Source organism: Antrostomus carolinensis, unplaced genomic scaffold, assembly GCF_000700745.2.
Source record: "Antrostomus carolinensis isolate BGI_N321 unplaced genomic scaffold, ASM70074v2 scaffold41912, whole genome shotgun sequence".
NCBI lineage: Eukaryota > Metazoa > Chordata > Aves > Caprimulgiformes > Caprimulgidae > Antrostomus > Antrostomus carolinensis.
The window spans coordinates 18,672-37,513 of record NW_010300958.1 but is presented as its reverse complement, the minus strand read 5'-3'; the positions used below and the strand labels follow the sequence as shown (position 1 = coordinate 37,513).

At 36.8% G+C, this 18,842-nt stretch overlaps 1 protein-coding gene across 1 annotated transcript in view; it reads right to left on the bottom strand.

The window, feature by feature from the left end:
• ADAMTS18 (ADAM metallopeptidase with thrombospondin type 1 motif 18) overlaps nt 1–18,842 on the bottom strand; it is a gene marked incomplete at both ends in the record, with an annotated part of 49,879 nt that overhangs the window by 12,525 nt on the left and 18,512 nt on the right. The window contains 6 exons of the mRNA XM_029083836.1: nt 265–402; nt 3,095–3,200; nt 3,858–4,017; nt 4,878–4,961; nt 5,675–5,874; nt 9,593–9,875. Of these exons, the coding sequence (XP_028939669.1) occupies nt 265–402; nt 3,095–3,200; nt 3,858–4,017; nt 4,878–4,961; nt 5,675–5,874; nt 9,593–9,875 (971 nt within the window). The remainder of the gene's footprint in view (nt 1–264; nt 403–3,094; nt 3,201–3,857; nt 4,018–4,877; nt 4,962–5,674; nt 5,875–9,592; nt 9,876–18,842) is intronic.

Here is an 18,842-nt window from a genome sequence, read left to right as displayed (position 1 = left end):
ATGATATGCCAGTCATTACTGCAGGATATTCACGGAGGGTGAAATTCATTCTTTTGAAACGAGGTGGGACAAAAAGGCTTGTATGCCATACCACCTATACGCTTCATAAGTCCAAGTGTGTGGGCTCAAAGAGTACATTGGTTTGAGCACATTTCAAAAGAGGTGAATTTCACACTTAACTAATTTTTATGTCTGTTCAAGAGTTCAAGCCCAGTTACTAAAGATACATTCCCTGGCACCAGCCCAGATTTACATCTGACCTACCTGAGAAATTTGTTGAGATACTGCCTGCTGCATACAGACCAAGAAAACACTCCATTGTTTCCTGTGAGTGTGGGAGACATAATATTACCCTCAGCTTTTCTACAAGGGTTTCCTTCTCCATCATGAATCATACCAAAGCTGAAAAGAGAACCAGGCATGAGAGTGAAAATGTAGATTAAACAGAAGTAAGACACAATTTGGGGCAGAAGAAACATTTTCTGGGTAATAGCTCTATGCTTGAACTCCACAGGGAATGTGGAATTCATCTCTTTCATTCCAAAGGGATGAAAACATATGCACCATACAAATGACTATTAGTATGAAACAACTTCCAATTAATAGCATTTCAATTTTATTGTTATCATATACTTGTCTGATGAGAAAAAGATAGCCAAGTTTCAAGGGAGACCCATATTGGTGATGCACAGGAGCTCTGCAACATGAGCTAATGACAAGACCCTGGCACATAAATACCGAAGCTGCAGACTGTGTCAGAAGCTTTACAGTTTAACCATTTCTCTTTCCTGAAGGAGAAATGTTTTATGGTGAGATGGATGGAAGTAGCGGATCTTATGTTCAGTCATACTTGTGCTTGCCTATAAATCTATCAGCTTAAAACACGTCTGCAGTCCGAGCCTTTCTTTGTGCAGTGATAATGCCTGTTAACATGAACGGTGTGGAGGTCAGAACGCAGGGAAAGCTGTAAGAATATAACCTAACTGTCCTCCTAACAGGAGGGAAGAACTACCTAGCTGCATCAGTCTGTAGCAAAAGAAGTGGGATTGAATGAATAGAATACAAGGTATGAATACAAAAATATGATTGTCTTTCTAATTTTGGCCACTAACTTGCTATATTATCTCAGGTAAATCACTTTCTTTTCCTCACCTTTGTTATACACTAACACTTACTTTGTCTAGACTGTAACTTCTTTAGTGGGGATATTGCCTCTTACTGGGCACTTTGCTCAGTCTGCAGCATCATGAGGCCCAGCTTTCACTAGGAGAGGTGTTAGGATCATATAAAGAATAATAAGCAATAATGAAAACCAAGTTAAGAATGATAAATCATGTGGAGCTTATGGTTACAATAAAGCTAATTTTAAAGTTTTTTTTTTTCCCTTCACTGTTCTATATTTACTCACTGTACATCTGTGAATTTCAATATGTTTCGAATAGAAATTTCATAATCTGTTACTTCAACATTGTAGTACATCGGTGACTTTATGAATGTAATCTGTGCATGTGCAGGGAGTATCTAATTTACTGGACTTGATCCTCTACTATTATAAATCATTGCAGGCTCATCAGAGTTCCTGCATGTGTTGCCACCAGCTGAGGCTCCAAACTTGCTAAAATATATGGCTCCTTCTATAAATGGACAAAAAAAGTCCCAACTGAGCTAGTATTTTAGAACCCTTTATAACAGACTAACTTTGTTCACATGCACTGCAGCCAAAGAATCCACAGTTTATATACCCACTGACACAATGGGCTCTGAACTCCCAAAGGAACTGTTAAGCTTTCAGGTAAAAACACAAGCTACTTGAAGAAAACCATAGAAATGTGTAACAACTGAAGCTACTCAATGGATCACAGATGATCTATACAGTATACAATATTCTCCTGCTATGAAATCCTTAGGTTAATATATTCAAAGTGGACCTCAGCACCTCCATAGCTGTCACAGGTTGGTTGTTTTTTTTACTTCCAGAAATCTCTGTATCACAAAGAATGAGTTCTTTTGTGTTAGATCACATACTAAGTAGTCTCAGGAACATGAACATGAACAAATTATAAAGATATTTTGTATCTGGGGCAGAATTTTTCCAGGAGATAAGATGCATTTTATTAGACAGGAGTATGGAACTATACCAAAGAAAGGCTGAATAATATGAGACTCAAAGGCAGTGGTGAAAAAGAAACAAATCAGCATTAAAAAATTTCCAAGAATAATCTCTCAAAGCAAATAAGAAAATAAACAGGAAGGAAGGACATTAAGAGACTAAAGGGGATAATTATTGAAAAATAAGCTATGGGCCTGATTATCTCCTAATACTGATCGAAGGGCATTAAAAATGTACTGAGGTCAGTGAAATTGCATTAGTGTGGCAGGAGGATCAAACAATATATATTTTACATATTTGGTCCCACTGAAAGCCTTGGCACAATTCCCACGGGCTTCACTGGTAGCTGGATTATTCGTTAATTCCTTGTTTCCCTTCAGATGTACAGAAACCTGTGAAAGGGTCACTCATGTAGACATTAGGTCATAGTATATACTGTAGAGCATATTTGTACAATGAAAACTGAATAGTCCTGATTCAATCATGCAGAATCGGAAGGATTCATGCCTTGACCAAACAGCAGAATACAGTACCACTGCTTTTCAACTACTGCTCTCCAGTAATGTTGCTGCACAAAGTAAAGATCCTTTGCCCATGTTTTATCTGACCCTTGATTTGTACCACATAGAGAAACTATTGTTCTATACTATCAGTGGTTAGACAAAGTCCAGCTTGAGCTATGTTAAAACTGAAAATCAAAACCATGCAAAAAGTTGTGAAAAAGTAACAAAATTATTTGGGGAAAAAAAAAAAACAGGAGAGCAAAACCTAATCATCTTCTTTAGATTTAATTCAACAGTTCAGAGAATAGCTGAAGGTCCATGGAAGACTATTGACTGATTTTGTTTGAGAGACAGCAGGTTCCTAGAAAAATTACAGTCTTATTACCATAGAAATCCAATAGATGGATTTCCATTTGATTTCCATTTCACTTACATATTTATTTCTAGAACAAGCATGTAAGACTCATGAAAAATAACTTACTTGTGTCCAGATTCATGAGCAATTGTAAAAGCCAGTCCAAGGCCTGTATCTTCATTAATGGTGCAACTACGGTATTTGCTGCACATGCCACTGATAGGTGCAAACCCTGAAGGAAGGAAGCAGTAGAATAGCTTGTCGCCCTACAGAATTCCAAACACACGTATCATCTGCACTGGTCCTAATAAGCCACTCTATTGTGGTGCATGAAGACTGTTGTCTACTTCATCAGGTTTATCACGGAAGAATTATAGCTGACTTTTATTTGGCAATAAAGGGAATCTGGTATAAGAAAGTATAAATCAAACTTAATCTCCCAAAATACACTTTACTTGTAAAGATTATTTTTCCTCCCTGTTATGCCTTTACTGCTTCCAAATTAGGGAGGAATCCCATTCAAAAAGGGCAAGTAGTCACAAGAGAAAAAAAAAATAAAAATCAGAGTGTCTGAGAAATATTCCAAAATCAAAAATATTCCTTGAAGAAGTGACAATCCAAAAAAATGTCTTCAGATAACTTATGTTTCTACTATTTATGGGGCAATGGTATCAGTGATACCAATAATAATACAGAAATATCAGAAATTAAAATTTATTCTAGATACCTCAAAGACAAATATGTAACAATAACACTGTTCTTTCCTCTTCAAGAAGGCTAACTTTATATGCAAAAATTTACTTTTTTGTTTTATAACATTTCAGTCTCTATAATCAAGATGCTGCTGTTGACACCCACGAATTTCTCAGAATGTCTTTTCATATCATACCTAAAGTATCACAGGGCTCATTTTTCCAAGAGCAGATATCAAAACCTGTAAGCAAGATGGCATGGTCATGGCGCTTCCCATTCTTCCCAACCAGAGCAGATTGCCATTGGCAAAAGCTGTTCAGTGACTGGTCTGCATGGTGGTTAATCAGTAATCCACCCTGTAGATATTTCACAGACACAGAAATAAGGTGCTTCCATCAGTACTTGAGAAAGGTGATTGAAAGAATAAGAGTTGGTTAGGGAAAAGGAATTACTTTTTCATATTTGTTCGACATAAACTTATATATTCCCACGTTAACTGTCAGTGATGACCAATTCAGTTGATGAGTGAATCTATTACAATTGTAAAATAAAACTGCGTCTCCCCCCAGATGCATAGATATTTTCAAAGTCAGTGGTTGGAATTACAATGTACAAATATATTTGATTCCTGATAAAGCTGAACACTAAACTATTTTCAATCTTATGATTAAAATTTTTGGAGATTTCTGTGGAGGAAAAGCAATATCCAAGTAGATCAACCCATCACGAATTTCTTTTCATCAAAAGAGATTTTGTCGTCTTTCGTCTCAGCACCCTTGCCAAAAGAATTGGCTCCACTCCCACCTTTTGTTACATGTTACAAGGAACTTTTGACTCCTTCCCCCTTCTGATCATCACATCCTGGAAAGCCCAAAACAAAATTTCTTTCTTTATTTAAATACTTCTGAAGTAGATTTCTTATTCCAGACATTTCTCTTCAAGAAAATGTTGGAAATTTTAAAGTTTTATCTTACTAGAAGCATTTCAATGTTTCTAAAGAACATTTATATGAAATGAAGATTTTAAGTATCAGAAACTGAGAAGCAGTGAAATGCAGAAAGTGTGATTTTGGACATTTTGTAATTTTAATCTTCTCGTGCTTTATGTTTTAAGAAACCTCTAATGAAAGTTTATGTACATAACATGGGAACACCCAAAGCTCTCTATGAACAGTAGCACATGAAGTATACCACACAAGAATTCTGACACAACTTACAGGCTCTTGTTCCAAAAGAAGAAGACTCACAACGATAATGTTTATATCGCTTCCAATTGTTCCATCTTTAAACAGACTAGAGACCTGCAATGATTATTGAAGAAGAAATATCATCTACTTGTACAATGTTTTTTAATAGACTAAACATATGCATCGAGTTATTGCATTGGGCTTCAATTTTCAATACAAATTAATGGAGTTATATACCTCATAGGATTAATCCAAAAGAGCTTAACTCAGAAGAATTATGCACCAAACCACTACACTTAAAAGATTTGGAAAAGTTTCTATTGATTTCAGTGGGCTTTGTTCTGTCCTTGGTATCCTAGATCAAGTGTAATCAAATTCAAAGTTCAAGTTCAAGTTTTGTAGTACAAAACTGAAGAGTAAAGCCACAAAGGAAAACATTTCTAGTTAAATATTATTTTTCTCAAATAAACTGGAGTTTCAAGGAGTGACATCAGACAAAACACACTAAGCTTCGTGATACTAAATTAAATGAAAGTTTCAGTTTCAGAGTATCTGCCTTTTTTGTGCAGCACAAGAAATATTTTAGAATTTAACATTTTAAATATTTTTCAAATTTTTTTACAGTACTGTTGCCAGACCTGTGATAATCTGAGGATGTATTTTTAAAGAGCTTTTTGATGTAAGTAATACATTACATGAGGCTTGAAGAAAGGCTTGTGTAAGGTGCCCCTGCTCTTTTTGGTATCGCTATTTTTCTAATGAAAGATCCTACTTTGACATAACAATATTCCACAGGGAAAATATACTCCAGTTACACCACATCTTACCATATTCATAACTGTTAAGATGTACGTTGTTACATTTTCCTTGCCATGTTTCTCCAACATTTTTTTATCTGCCACAACAAGGGTTTCAACATTTAAACTTCCATTTTTCTGAATTTTAGCAGATGACCTTTTGAACCTTGCAGAAGTCCCGTATTCATCCGAGCGAATGTATGTTTCTCCTGTGGGTGGCTTAGGTGCATCTAAAAGGAAATAAAACTCAGTTTTGGAATGGGTTCAGATCACCCATGAATAGTTTAATCAGAAAATGAAGTATCACAGGTTTAGAGTCTTAGATTATTTTTACAGCATGTGATTTAATACTTATGGCTAAGTTCTTGTATATTTATTAAAAAGGACCTGATTCACTCCTGAGGGAAGGATGGCTACAGGGAGAGAAGGAAATGGGAGAAACACATTTGTATAAAATAAGCAGTTTAAAATAAGGAATTAATCTGATCAAGTGGTAGCATCTGTGGCAAAAAATACATTTTTCCTGTCCTTTTGATGACTTTCTGAGGTGTTTGGCATGTACTACTTACATAGCAGTTGGTAAAGTCCTTTCCACAACAGATGTCCACCATCAGTAGAGAAAGCAGACACACACCACAAGTAAGATTCCTGCCAGCCTGCTATTGTGAGTGGCATTAGCCTTCTATGCGAATTTGCCACTGAGATTAATCCTGCTGGGAGCATATTTATTTAGTATAGGGAAATGTCAGGCAACAGCAAGGAGGGCTCGACAACAGGATGTCAGCACCCAGCCCACCCACCCCAATGCCAAGGTGCATTTTTTCCCCTCTGTGCTTGTGCAGCATGGTCAATGGTATGGTTAAAGAATGGTCTCTACTCCATTTCTTCAGAGAGCCAGAAAACAGGAAAAATAAATCTATGTTCTACGTCTTGTAATGCTCCTGTTAGTCATAGCTTCTTTTGCATACACTTACACTGCCTTTGCATCAAGAATTAATTCAAAGGATACTTTAACATACTATTTGGATAACAATAGGAATTTTTTTTGACACAGGATGTAACATGACATAAGTGAGGGACCCTCAGGTAATTAAAAAAATGGTGCCTGTCCCTCATCAGAAAGTTATTCCAACAAGACAGCTAAAAGAGATGCTACTTCCTTCGATGCCAAAGTGGGACGTGAAGAATACCAAAGAATGCACAACAGTGGTCTGCTTTCAAGAACTAAGTCACTCTGAACTATATTTAACATTGCAAGTGGCTCTGCTAGTAAGATATTTCAATGTATCACTCATTATAAACAATTGTCCTTTACAAGCTCAAAGAACTTTTATCTTATGGAAGCACATCAAGACATGAAGACAGGCCTCACCCAAGAGTGAAGTGTTCAGTTCACAGCACATCAGTTTCCATGTGCTATTTTGAAGGCAATACAACTTGAAGGCATTTGACTCATAAATTCATGGGCAGTGGAGTTTTGTTCTTGAATTAATTTCACTGCTACTAATAAAACCTAAGCAGCAGCAACATTTCAAGCATGATTTACTAACTACAGTCCAGTCAATTCTCATGATTTAAAAAGATTTAGATTGTGAAGAAGAGTTGGAAAGATTATTAACTGGCTTTTCTAGTGCTTACAAACTGCCAGCATATGAAATTTGAAAAGATGGTGAGTGGAACAAGCTACTTTTATGACACTAAAAGTGGCAGTGTGCTCTTCCCTCTTACTGTTCAGCAAGCTTGGATCCATTCTTAGGTTAGGATAAATTAACCTTGACTAGGCAGCGTTAATAACGAAGGACTGCCTGCCATAAGACTGCATTCTCAATGCCTCTGTTCATTCAAACTGAAATTTTCTATTCCAGGTGACCAGATTGGATTTTGCTGAAAATTTCAAACTGATAGGACTCCAGATCTCAGAACGAGACCAGGAAAACAATGCAAAAAATTAAAAAAGAAAAAAGAAAAAGAAAGTAAAAGAAAGGAAGAAGAAGAAGAAAAAAGCCCCAAGTACTCATAGAAGGGGTGCTGCCTTTACCAAAGTGATATGGTTTTCTTCTACATCCTATATCTGTGCCTTTTCAATTAAACAATCACACAGGATTTGATTTGTAGGAGGGCATTTGTTCAGTGAACATGAGATAAACTTGTTCTATAGATTAATCAGGGCTGGGTATGGAAATAGGTTGTTATTTTTTAGAACTCTTCCTTCCTTTCTCTCAGGAAGTCACACGTATGTACTGCATGAAGGGAAAGACTGCAGGATGTGAAAAGAAAGATCAAGTGCAATCTTGCTTAATCGGATTCTAACAGTGTGTCTGACACCAAGTTCTTAAGCAATTATGGGTAAATCACTTATACTAAACTCATCACAGTTGGATGTGAATTGCATGTTCTTCATTTAACATAAGCCCAGCTTGAATACGCAGCTAAGAGCTGATAGTAGTAACTGAAATTATTGAACATATAGATACACATATACAATTACAGGAATATATATTCTGTTAAGTACTTTAAAGAAAAACTCAGTTTATCGATTTGGTACCCAGAAGCAATGGTTATTTTTGACCTCTCCTGTGTCTGTGAGTTCCATTTATAAGACAGGAATAATGATATTATCTTCTCACATCCCAGGAGGTTATGAAAATACACTGTTCAAAATGTACTCATTTATTGTAGGGATTGTAGGGAAAAGCACCATTTAAAAGCTCAAGAGGACATGAATAATTCTGATTTGGACAAGCAGTCACAGGGGGTATAGTAAATAAGGCACAAGACCACAGTGGACAATGCAAATAAAATAAAACACTGTAGAGCAGATGAGCTAATTTAGCACCATTACACTCTGCTCTGAAGCAGGCAGCAGGAAAACCAGACAGGAGGGAAAGGGAGGATGTAAATGAGGTAGTTTTGAACTGCATCAGAATGCAAATGTTTACACATTGAATCATAGGCTTGTGCATCTGGCATTTGAGGTCTAGTTTCCAAGTCTAGTGAGAAGAGTTTTTGAAGAAGCAGTCAATTTTTAATAAGCAGCTTTCAGGACTCAGATAGGCCTTAGTCTAAGACAGCCACCTTTTCCACTACCTTCTTTCTCATTCCTTCCCTTCTATTTGTTTTTCTCTTTCTTCCCTACATGCCTTTTGGAAAAGGAACTTATTTTCTCAGAACTCAAGAAGGAAGTTGGAAGAATATAACTGGGCTGAGACAATGTTTTCAATTCTGTGTGCAGTCCTGGAGACCCTCGTTAAGGAACCTCAGCTGAGAAGTGGATCAGCTTTCAAACAGAATCAACTGAATGCTCTAAGTATGGATATAGGGTCCAAGGGGGCTCTAAAACGTTCTGCAATTTGAGAGCCTAATGAAGGACTCAGAATAGACCTTGGCAGGATACTATATTCCAATATGGGTTTTAGGAGGTGGCTGCAAAATCTTATTTAAACAGTTTACATGGGAGGTTATTTTTGAAGATCTCAGTTGCTGAAAATTTCATTATCAAATGGTGAATTAAGACTTATTCTCTATCCTCTCAGAAATTAATGATTTGGAAGACTTTTTCTTCATCTTCAAGAATAATTAGTTATATATCCCCAAACTAACAGAGAGCAGTTCAGGGATTTGGCATCCATCACTGTGCAAAAGCAGCAATCTAAACCAGAATTGCTTACTGAAAACTATGTCAATGTCAAAAAAAAAACAGGCAAGGGATTTTTTAATCTAGGTAGAGAATAAGAAAACTAAACAGTGATTCTGATGGTTTAATAAAATGGATGATGACACCAATTTAAAGGAACAATCAGATTTCTCATATCTATTTTGCTTTATAAATGTATTTTTTTAAATTATCATGTCTCCATCACAAAGGTGACTATGAAGCACACCTCAAAATCACCATACAGTCTCTAAGAGCCACTATCTCAAACAAGGAGAAAAAGTTTCCTTACATACATTTCTTGCGACGTCCACAAAAATGTTGCTTTTGAAACTTTCCATGGTGGTAACCATTCGCTTGAGCATGATACTTGTGGGAAGTGGGAATTCTGTGATGACCAAAAGAAAAGTATTTGGGATTCGACTGTACTGTGTACCGGTGCACCTTCTCTTCTGCAGTTCGTTTATATAATACATGAGGATGGTGTCCAGCAGGTGATGTGTAGTTGTGCTCCTGTGCTAGCTGCTGAGGTAATGGAGAAATAAGGAACTCGATCTTCCGTGTCCTTATCAAACCTGACTAAAAAAAAACCAAAACAAAACACCATCACAAATGAGAGGAAGGATTGTCAAGGTTCACAGGTGAAATATGATAGCTCTTAAAGCGATCTCCTTTCAATGCCTAGACAGATTGACCTATGCTCCTCTAAATTAGATTCACTCCAGATATAATCTAGATAGTCTTCCCAATTTAAGTATGTACTGTTTCACTTTGGAGATGACTAGGTTTCACATTTGGTAACACACAGAACAAGAATGTTGTGGGACTGACAGCTTAGCACCTTCACACAGTACCTTGAATAATTTCATATGCAATATTAATCCATTCTTCGCAGCACAGATTTGTTTGTATGTGTGCTTGTGTACAGTCTCACATAAAAAGAAAATGCTTTTGGAAAATGCAACTCCTAATAAATGCATATATTAGTAAATCAAAATGTTTTAATTAAGATTGAGGGTTTTTTCAGAACAAGGTATTACCAGACAGGAATCTCAGACTTAAGGTTACTCTAAGTAGAAACGTAAGCACATTGTGGTACAGCAACACAAAGCTGAAGCATCTGAACATTTTAGTATTATCATTCAGTAATCAACTCCTGCAATTTAATCATCATAAAGGCAGTTTAAAATGTATGCCCTCCTACAGGAGGAAACTGATCAGTGAAAGCAAGTATCTGATTGTTTTTCTTCCTGGATCCCTGAAAGACATAAGTAAGTATGGGAAAACTACACTGTATTTTTCACATAGTATCTATGCATAAAACTGCACATGTGATGAAGTGTTTCCAGGATCAGGGCCAGGGAAATGTGGGTGGCACTGAGGAAGTATTTCCATGCAGCTCATTAATCAGTTATGATTTTATTTCATTTCTTGGTTTTGTAAAACATGTTGTAATAAACACTCTTTTTTACTAAGTCAAAAACCAAGAAGTTGTTTCATCAGGTAATTCTATTACATTATATACGTAATACTAGATACAGATTTTTGTTTTGGATCAGTGAAGCTCCACCATGTGCCAACACCATCCTGCCAAAATTGACATCCCATGAGGACTACATATCTCTTAAGCTTCAGGAAAATATGTGCAGACAAACAAATGTCAATTGCAAACCATCTTGCCCGACATCTTAAGTCCTCCCAGATCATTATTCCCCCTCCTTCCTCAAAACGTATTCTTTGAAAACACACATATTAGACATGTATCACCTATTTCCCTTCTGAAATGGATGCTTTTCTTCAGCCTAGCCTCCTAGGACCAGAATGCCAAGGGTATCAGAAGGAAAGCGGTCTGAATGCCTAATGTAAGCACTGTATTTCTTAAGGATTTGTGGAATTTTCTGCACTTTCAGAACTGTTTCCCATGAAGAAAACCCAACAGAAAATGAAAAGCAAGTGAAAATAGAAAGATACATATGAAATCTTCACAGCTTTAACTGTTTTTTAAGCTAATGCTAAAACTGACTTTAAGTCTATTCCAGTTGAAAAGATTTATCAGGCATATACAGGTCTTCAACAGTCCATAGTCAGAAACTCTGCCCTCTTCATGGAAATTCACTTCTGTCTTTCCAAATCAAAGGTACCTTCACAGTACTCCCCAGTATAAGCATCTTTCACAGGGGGCTAATCATAGCACTCATAAAATCATACTGTGGTTTTAAATTTTGACAATAGAAGAGATTCCGTATTATGAACTAGGAGGGACTAATTGCCTCCTGAAAAATAATAAGAAAACAAATATAGATGATATGCTGATTAACAATTTTCCCCCTCTCCTTTCTTCTACATCAATTCATAATTACATATCTCAGCCTGTATCTACTTAACATTCTATATGAAGTTAAAATTGCCTCTGTCAATAAGAGACAGGCTTTAAATAATTGACAAGAATCTAACTTGCCTGCTGACTGCAATAATTTGGCATATTTCAAATGTCAGATCACATTTGGTCATGAGAAAATACTTTCCTGTAGGGAAGAAGACTAATATTTTAATCCTTATGCTGTGTGTCATCACACAATTTAAAAGTGGTTTCGAGAGGCAATCTTTATCTATGAGAGTACACTGATAATTGGGCACTGCTAAAGGATTTTTTTTTCTCATCTGGAAAACAGAAATGTAGTGAATCTGGTTTTTATTTCCCCGTTTTAAAGATTTCCACATCTGAAATTATTCCTGTAGGATTCATTTTGTAAATTATTCAAACCATATGTAACAAAGAGTTTTCTACATTTTCCTGTAAGAAACTGTCCCTGATGTACACCAAGTTTCAGCCCCAAATGTAATTTCTATATTTAACATTATAAGGGTGGATTGAGAATTTGGGGGCAGTGGGGAGAGGGAAGCAAACTGAATTCCAGGCCCTGTACTGCAAGCACCTTTACATTCGCTGTAGCTGAGTGTTTTACAAATGCATTCACTTTTTTCCTAGCAAAAATGACCCTAAATCCCCAAAAAGACTTCTTTCATTTGGGTTTTACATCAGACACATCCTCCAAATTGACAAATGTTGTGTGAATGAAAGATACCTTCTTTTTTGATAACATCTAGTTTATGAAGTTGTCAAGAAGAAAGGGGAAGTGCCACAGAACAGTCTGGACACTCATTCAATCACAGACCATTTTCCATTTCTTCCAGGTATGGGATGGTTTCAAGGATTCATTTTAAAATAATCTCTTTGGTAATTCCAAAGTAATGCTGAGAATGCTGACCTGGCTTCTGACAGAGATACAGTCCTCTGGATCACTGCAAAGGGGGCAGTTGGGCAATAACTGCCAGATACTTTTCTTGCAAGTTCTTGAATTTTAGCCTTAGCAAAGCAGCCTATGGCTATGGCCATGTTGGCTGGAAAATATGCCAGCTGAGAAATGCCAGAGCACAGAGGCAGGGTACTAGCACAGAATCATCTTTTCTAACTTTACGCTGCCAAGGAATTCCAGCTTCTTGAAGGACAGGTTTTGGCTAGTCTGTACTCCTGGGAAGTGTGTTCAAAAACAAGTGTTCCTGGGCATTTTTTTTCTACATGAAAGATATCTGGAATTGTAACTTAGATGCAATAAGTTTCTCCAGCTCAAATATTTCACTAGATGAACAAATACTGCAACATTTTCATGGAAATTTTATGCATTAGGTTTTCCTACTGCCAGCATAGTTTTAAGTATACATGTGATTCTCCTTGAATCAGAACTCAGTGATATCTTTCCATTAACTCTGGGACCCAACAAGGAGAGGGTCAGATAGGTCAAAACCCCATTTTTATTTCAGATTCTCTGTAATTATAACATCATGAGAGGAAGCAGGATGACAAAATCTAACATTTTTACTAAGTCTAGACAACACAGCATGAAAAAGACCAGGGACTCCTGTCTATGCCCTCTCTCTCCCACTGTGGCTATCACTAATAATAGCAGCAATTGTGAGAATATGGTGGGAAGGAAAACCCAAGAGATTGCTCAGTTGGAATTTGCTATTTTCTTGTTCTTCCCTCACAACACATTATTTGCTATTTTTCTGCAAGGGATATTCCACGACATTGGAAAGTTAACAGAATGACATACGTTGTTCTGTGTGGGTAGCAAATAATTCTGAATCAATAAATTAGAGGAACTTGTAGTTTGTTTGCAGAAAAGTTGAGAAGCGATGAGAAGGCAGCGTTCCTCCCACTTGTTATTTGTTATGAAATGTTTGCTTAGCTCTGGGCTAAAGGAATTTTCAGATCCAATACGTCTTTGTGAAATTCCTCTGTATCAGGGTGTTATCACCAAGGCAAGGCACTTGTTCTGTTTTCTTGGTGTGTTTCAAAAGGAGGAAGAATCTCAAAATGAAATTTGGACAAGGGAAATGATAATAAAATATCTGCCTCAAGATTTTTTTAATTGAAATTAAGACTATAAACTAAAAAATAAGGAGAATTTTTTAAAACACTGAAAGTTCATCTTAGCTATACAAAACCAGGTAAATCTTCCATTGTTTTTAGACCCACATGGAATGGTTTTGAGAGTCACACTCTAACATATCTGTTTCTAACAGGTCTCATTGGCCTTTTATTGGAACAACACAAAAGCTGCTTCCATTTGTCTCCCTCTGTGTACTTAGACTCTGAGTGAAGCGTTTGGCAGCTTACCAGCCTGTAAACCTAATTCATTTTGAGGTTTCAGCATCTCCAAAAAACAGACACTCAGTGACAGTGAGTGAAGGATTTTCAGAACTTACATTTCTTGCCTGTATTTTAACAAAGCTAAGTTCTAAGATAGTAGACAAACCCTTGCTCTAAACTACAGAGTCTCACGGCTGTGGGTTCTCTGTTTGCATACAAGGCATTTTCATTACATGCTAATTAAATTAAATGCAACAGCTTGGCCATATGCATGGTAAAGTTACAGGAGTTTAATAAACTAGATGCAAATAATGAGGTAAGAAGCATAATGAAATGAAACTGAGAATTAAAACGTATGAACAAATGAAATGCAATGTCACTGCTAAACGTAACTACTTAGTACTGACTGATGTAAAGTTAAATTATGGTTTGTACAAAGACAGGAGTATTTCAACTAAATAAAGTTCTAAAAAGTTTGCATGTATTGTCTAAGGAATACTACTTATATCCAGAATGCTTTATTTCAGTGTTATGAGTAGACATATAAAATTAGTTGTTAAAAAACCACTGTGTCTTAACTGATAGTAATTAAAACAATGACCACAGAAACTAATGAAGTCTATAAAATTAAATGGGTGTGCATGTACTCAAGACAAAAAATCTCTCAAAAGGAAGAGTTAAATGCAGTTTCACACCCATTAAAATAGTTCCAAATACTCATGCAAAGTTTTTAAAAGACTTGACAAAAGGCCAACTGAAATTGGCATAAAGCTTCCCACAGACTTCAGTGGACATTGATCCAAGACCTCTGTTGTGTTATTTCCCAACTGTTCAGCTCCTCAAAAACACAAATCATTGATTCAAACACATCTTAACGAGAATTACAGCACGTAAAGTACAGAGACATAAAGTACAGGTTTTATTTCTATTTAAAGCGAATAAAAATGTAAATTAAGAACTTCCTTGAAATATTAAGAACTACAGTTGCTGGTTATTTAAAATTATCTGAGGTCAAAGATGCCTATATAGCTAGTATCCATATCACAATATTGTTGGAATCGTCTCATGTCACAGCATATTGGAGTCTTTTCTCATTCACTTTGCAGTGCAATCTCATTAAGTTATCCTAGCTACAGTTCATTTTAATCAAAGTCAAACTCTTATTTTCTGCCCTGATGCTCTGCTAAGTCTCTGGCATCACAAAGGAAACACAAAAGACCTATCTCTGCCACCAAAGAATTCTGTTGCTGGAGGAGACTCCCCTAGCTCAGACATGGTTTTTTTTCTGACAGAATGTTTCCCATACTGGAAAAAAGAGCATCTTAGAAGCAGAAAGAGGGTAAAATGGAGATCCAGAGAACATGAAGCTATTCACATAACATAGAACTACCTTTGGGCCCAGACTGGCCTCTAGAATTGTGCAGATGTCCATTTTCAAATACCAATATGCTGCACTGTGTGCTAGAAGAAGCGAGAGGTCTCCCATAACTCCTGTACCTCTGCTCAGATTCCAGCACAGACTGATGGGGACATGAAGCCCTCCCCTCAGGTTTTATAAATGGATAATGACAGTCCTGTCACACAGTGTAGAAGTGATCTTCATGTTTGCGATCAGCCCTCCATTCATTCTGCACATGCTCCAAGGAAGCTGGTGGCAAGCCAGCTCAAACTGGAAGCAATGTAGCTGCTAAGAGACAGGGTTATTAGCTCAAGCGCAGCAAAACATTTACGTGTCTACATGGTATTTTGTAACATCTAGTTCATGGCTAGTAGCCTGGAGAACAGTGATTTCAGATCCATTTCAAATACACACTCAGAGAAACCCATGTGAAAATGGCAGTCCCCTGTGCAGACACCAGCAGCCTGACACAAAATCCTGTCAAGACAGCAGGAAAAGTGCCAGATGTTTAGAATGGGTTTGGGGTCAAGCTGGGGAAATGGGGAAAAAATATAGTTTTCTCACACATGCCAAGGAATCTCAAAAAGAATAACGTCCTGTTAAGTTTGCCAACATTCATCTTACGGATTCCTCTCTCCTCCAAAGTAAGGTTATTCAACCAATATTAGTACAAGGCTGTTCAAAGCAATCTTGCATCATGTAAGCAGTGTAAATAAATCATTGTTTCTTTAGAGAACCTGTAATGAAGTAGACTCACCTCTTGGGATGGGTTAAGTTGGTAGTCTGAAAAAAAATATGCAAGACTATAACCTTACTACAGTCATAAGCAAAACTACATCCAAGAATTATAGCCAGCAGTATAGTACAGCCTGACCTGGAATTATAGATACCAAATATCCCTAACTGACTTTTTGAGAGATGGGTTATTGAACACCTCTCAGGTTAGGGTCAAAATGTCAGTGCTCTGGAAAATATAATCAAAATGAGCAAATTAAGATGTGAAATTAGGTAGAAAAAATGACAAGCAATGTATCTGGCAAAGCAGCAAGAAGGAGCTGAATTGCAGAGTGTTGCTGAGATGAAAGATATCTTTACCCTCAGGAAGCATCATGAGCAAACACTCAAAGCAATAGCAGTAAATCATGGTAATTAAAGAAGTTCATTCCCTCTCCACTATGACCTACAGCCCATTTTCTGAGTGGTAACTGGAAAGGGGACAGCAGCAGCTAACAGAGCTGAGGTGTGTTTTGCCTCCATATGTTGTTTCTGTCCCCCTCAGAAGGGCACTTCACACAGATGCGCCTATTTCACTGAAGCACTGGGTAAATTAAACAAGCTTCTGAGACACAGTGAGTGGGACACGATCCATGATTCTCCAACAGAAAGTGAAAGGTCTGGACCCTAAATCCATACACAGGTTGTTAAATAAATGACTGACTTTTTAAAGAGTGTTAAGCACCCAGGAGCTCCCATTGAGCTGAATAATGTCTCTGCAAGCATTTCCAGAGTGCGTTTATACCAATTTGGGAAAGAAAATGTTCTGGGAAACTAGTGAGAATGGACTCTCATGAGGTTTCCAATAATACACATGTATTACTGAAGTCAGAAATCCCACGAGTAAAACTCAGAGCGTGTTCATTTTTGATCCTATCCCAAACCAGGCAGCACAAAGGCATGCAAACACACTAAATGAAAGAGAGAATTTAAGTTAACTAAACTTTTCCCTAGCTTTAATGTTTGCCAAACAAATTCACCCGTACTTCAGAAATGTATGAAGTCTGTGCACAGGCAGTCACTGACGACTACCCCAGAGTCAGGGAAGTACAAATGTAATGTTTTATTGGACAGGGTCCTTGGCTGATGAGAATAACCTCAGCAGACCTTTACTGATTTTCACCAGATTGGACTATCTGGCTCTGTACCACTGGCCTTTATACACACTAAAATATTTTTTTTTGTGAAAGAAACATTAGAATCACTGGTTGCCTATTCCAACTTGAGAATTGTGCAGATAACATTTTTCTTTAGATTTTAAGTGTCTCACAAAATTTACTCAATTTATTCTGTTTCCTATCATAATACAGATTCTTGCAAACATAAAATGTTAAAGAGTTCTTAAGAATATAGCATTTTATTATCTGAGGATCTTACAGAAGGAAAGTATGGTGTTTAAATTGCCAGTCTGAGTTAGTCATGAAAGACTACTCTGTTTGGTTGCTCAAAAGAAGTGCTATGCAGAACATTCAGCAATTATTAAAACAAGGTAACAAAATTGCACGTCTTTAATTATTCCTATATGAACAAAGGCAGCGTTATCTCTGAATAGTGCCTTTGTGTTTCTGCAGTTGACTGAACTTGTTTAAAACATCTTTATGCAATCCTCTGTCAACATATGGCAAATAAGGAAATATTCTTATTTGTTCCTCCACTTAAGGTAATTGAACCAGTCACATTGGTATTTAAATGTATTAAATTAGTATTTATTGCAGGGTAATGAGATATTCTAGAACTAACACAAATTTGATTGCATTGCCACAGATTAAATACTTGCTTGTCAGTACGTGAGGTCCCTCAATTTCTCATGGTTTTCTTTTGCTTTGTTTTTAAAACAGAAGTTGGCGTGATAAGTGAACAGAAGAAAAATACTAATGTAAACTACAGCATTATGACACTAACTATACACTGATAATATTTAAGTGCCAAAGGTTTACCAAGTTGTATTCAAGATCACTTCATTAATGATTTCAGCTGTATGGCTCTTTGGCTTGCTATAAGGGTGCTGGAAAGCAATTAGCTAAAACCAGCAGCTCCAATTTAGGCTTGGTAGCTGTGCAAGCACTTGGGTATGGCCCATTTAATCAAATCCCTGCAACTGTAAGATACAATCCAGATATTTTATTAGTTATGGCAGTTCCCAATTCCATCACAAAGCAAACAGGAAACAGTAGGATTGTTTTATGAATGTATTTATGCTTCACTTTTCCTAAAAAGAGGCAGCCCACTATTTGTCATGTGCTGTCTGACAGTTGATTAGTTAGTTACAGTACATCAAGAATAACAGAAAACTGACTTCAGAAGGTAGTTCAGGTAGTCCCCTAATCTAGCATCCCATGTAACAGTTTAAGAGAATCCTTAAAGTGTGAGAGGAGGTCTACCTTTTGGAAATTTTGAAGAGAAGAAAATGCAGCCCTCCCTGCCCTCTCATTCTGTGTAACAACACAAAGTAAAAGCACCATTTATGTTCCTCTTAAATCTCTGAAATGTGACTTGAAGATACCGAGATTTTTAACAGGCCTTTGGACAGGGCAGAATTTTACCCTCAGGATGGTTTGTTACAAATTATTAATGATGCTTAAGGATTAGGTGCAATGAAAATGTGCTGGCAAGATTCTCCTCCTCCTCCTTTATGTACAGGTAATCGATTTTATGTGGATAGAATTCAGATGTGTTAATATTCTAGGGAAACTGTGTGCCTTCTTAAGGAATCTTCTGT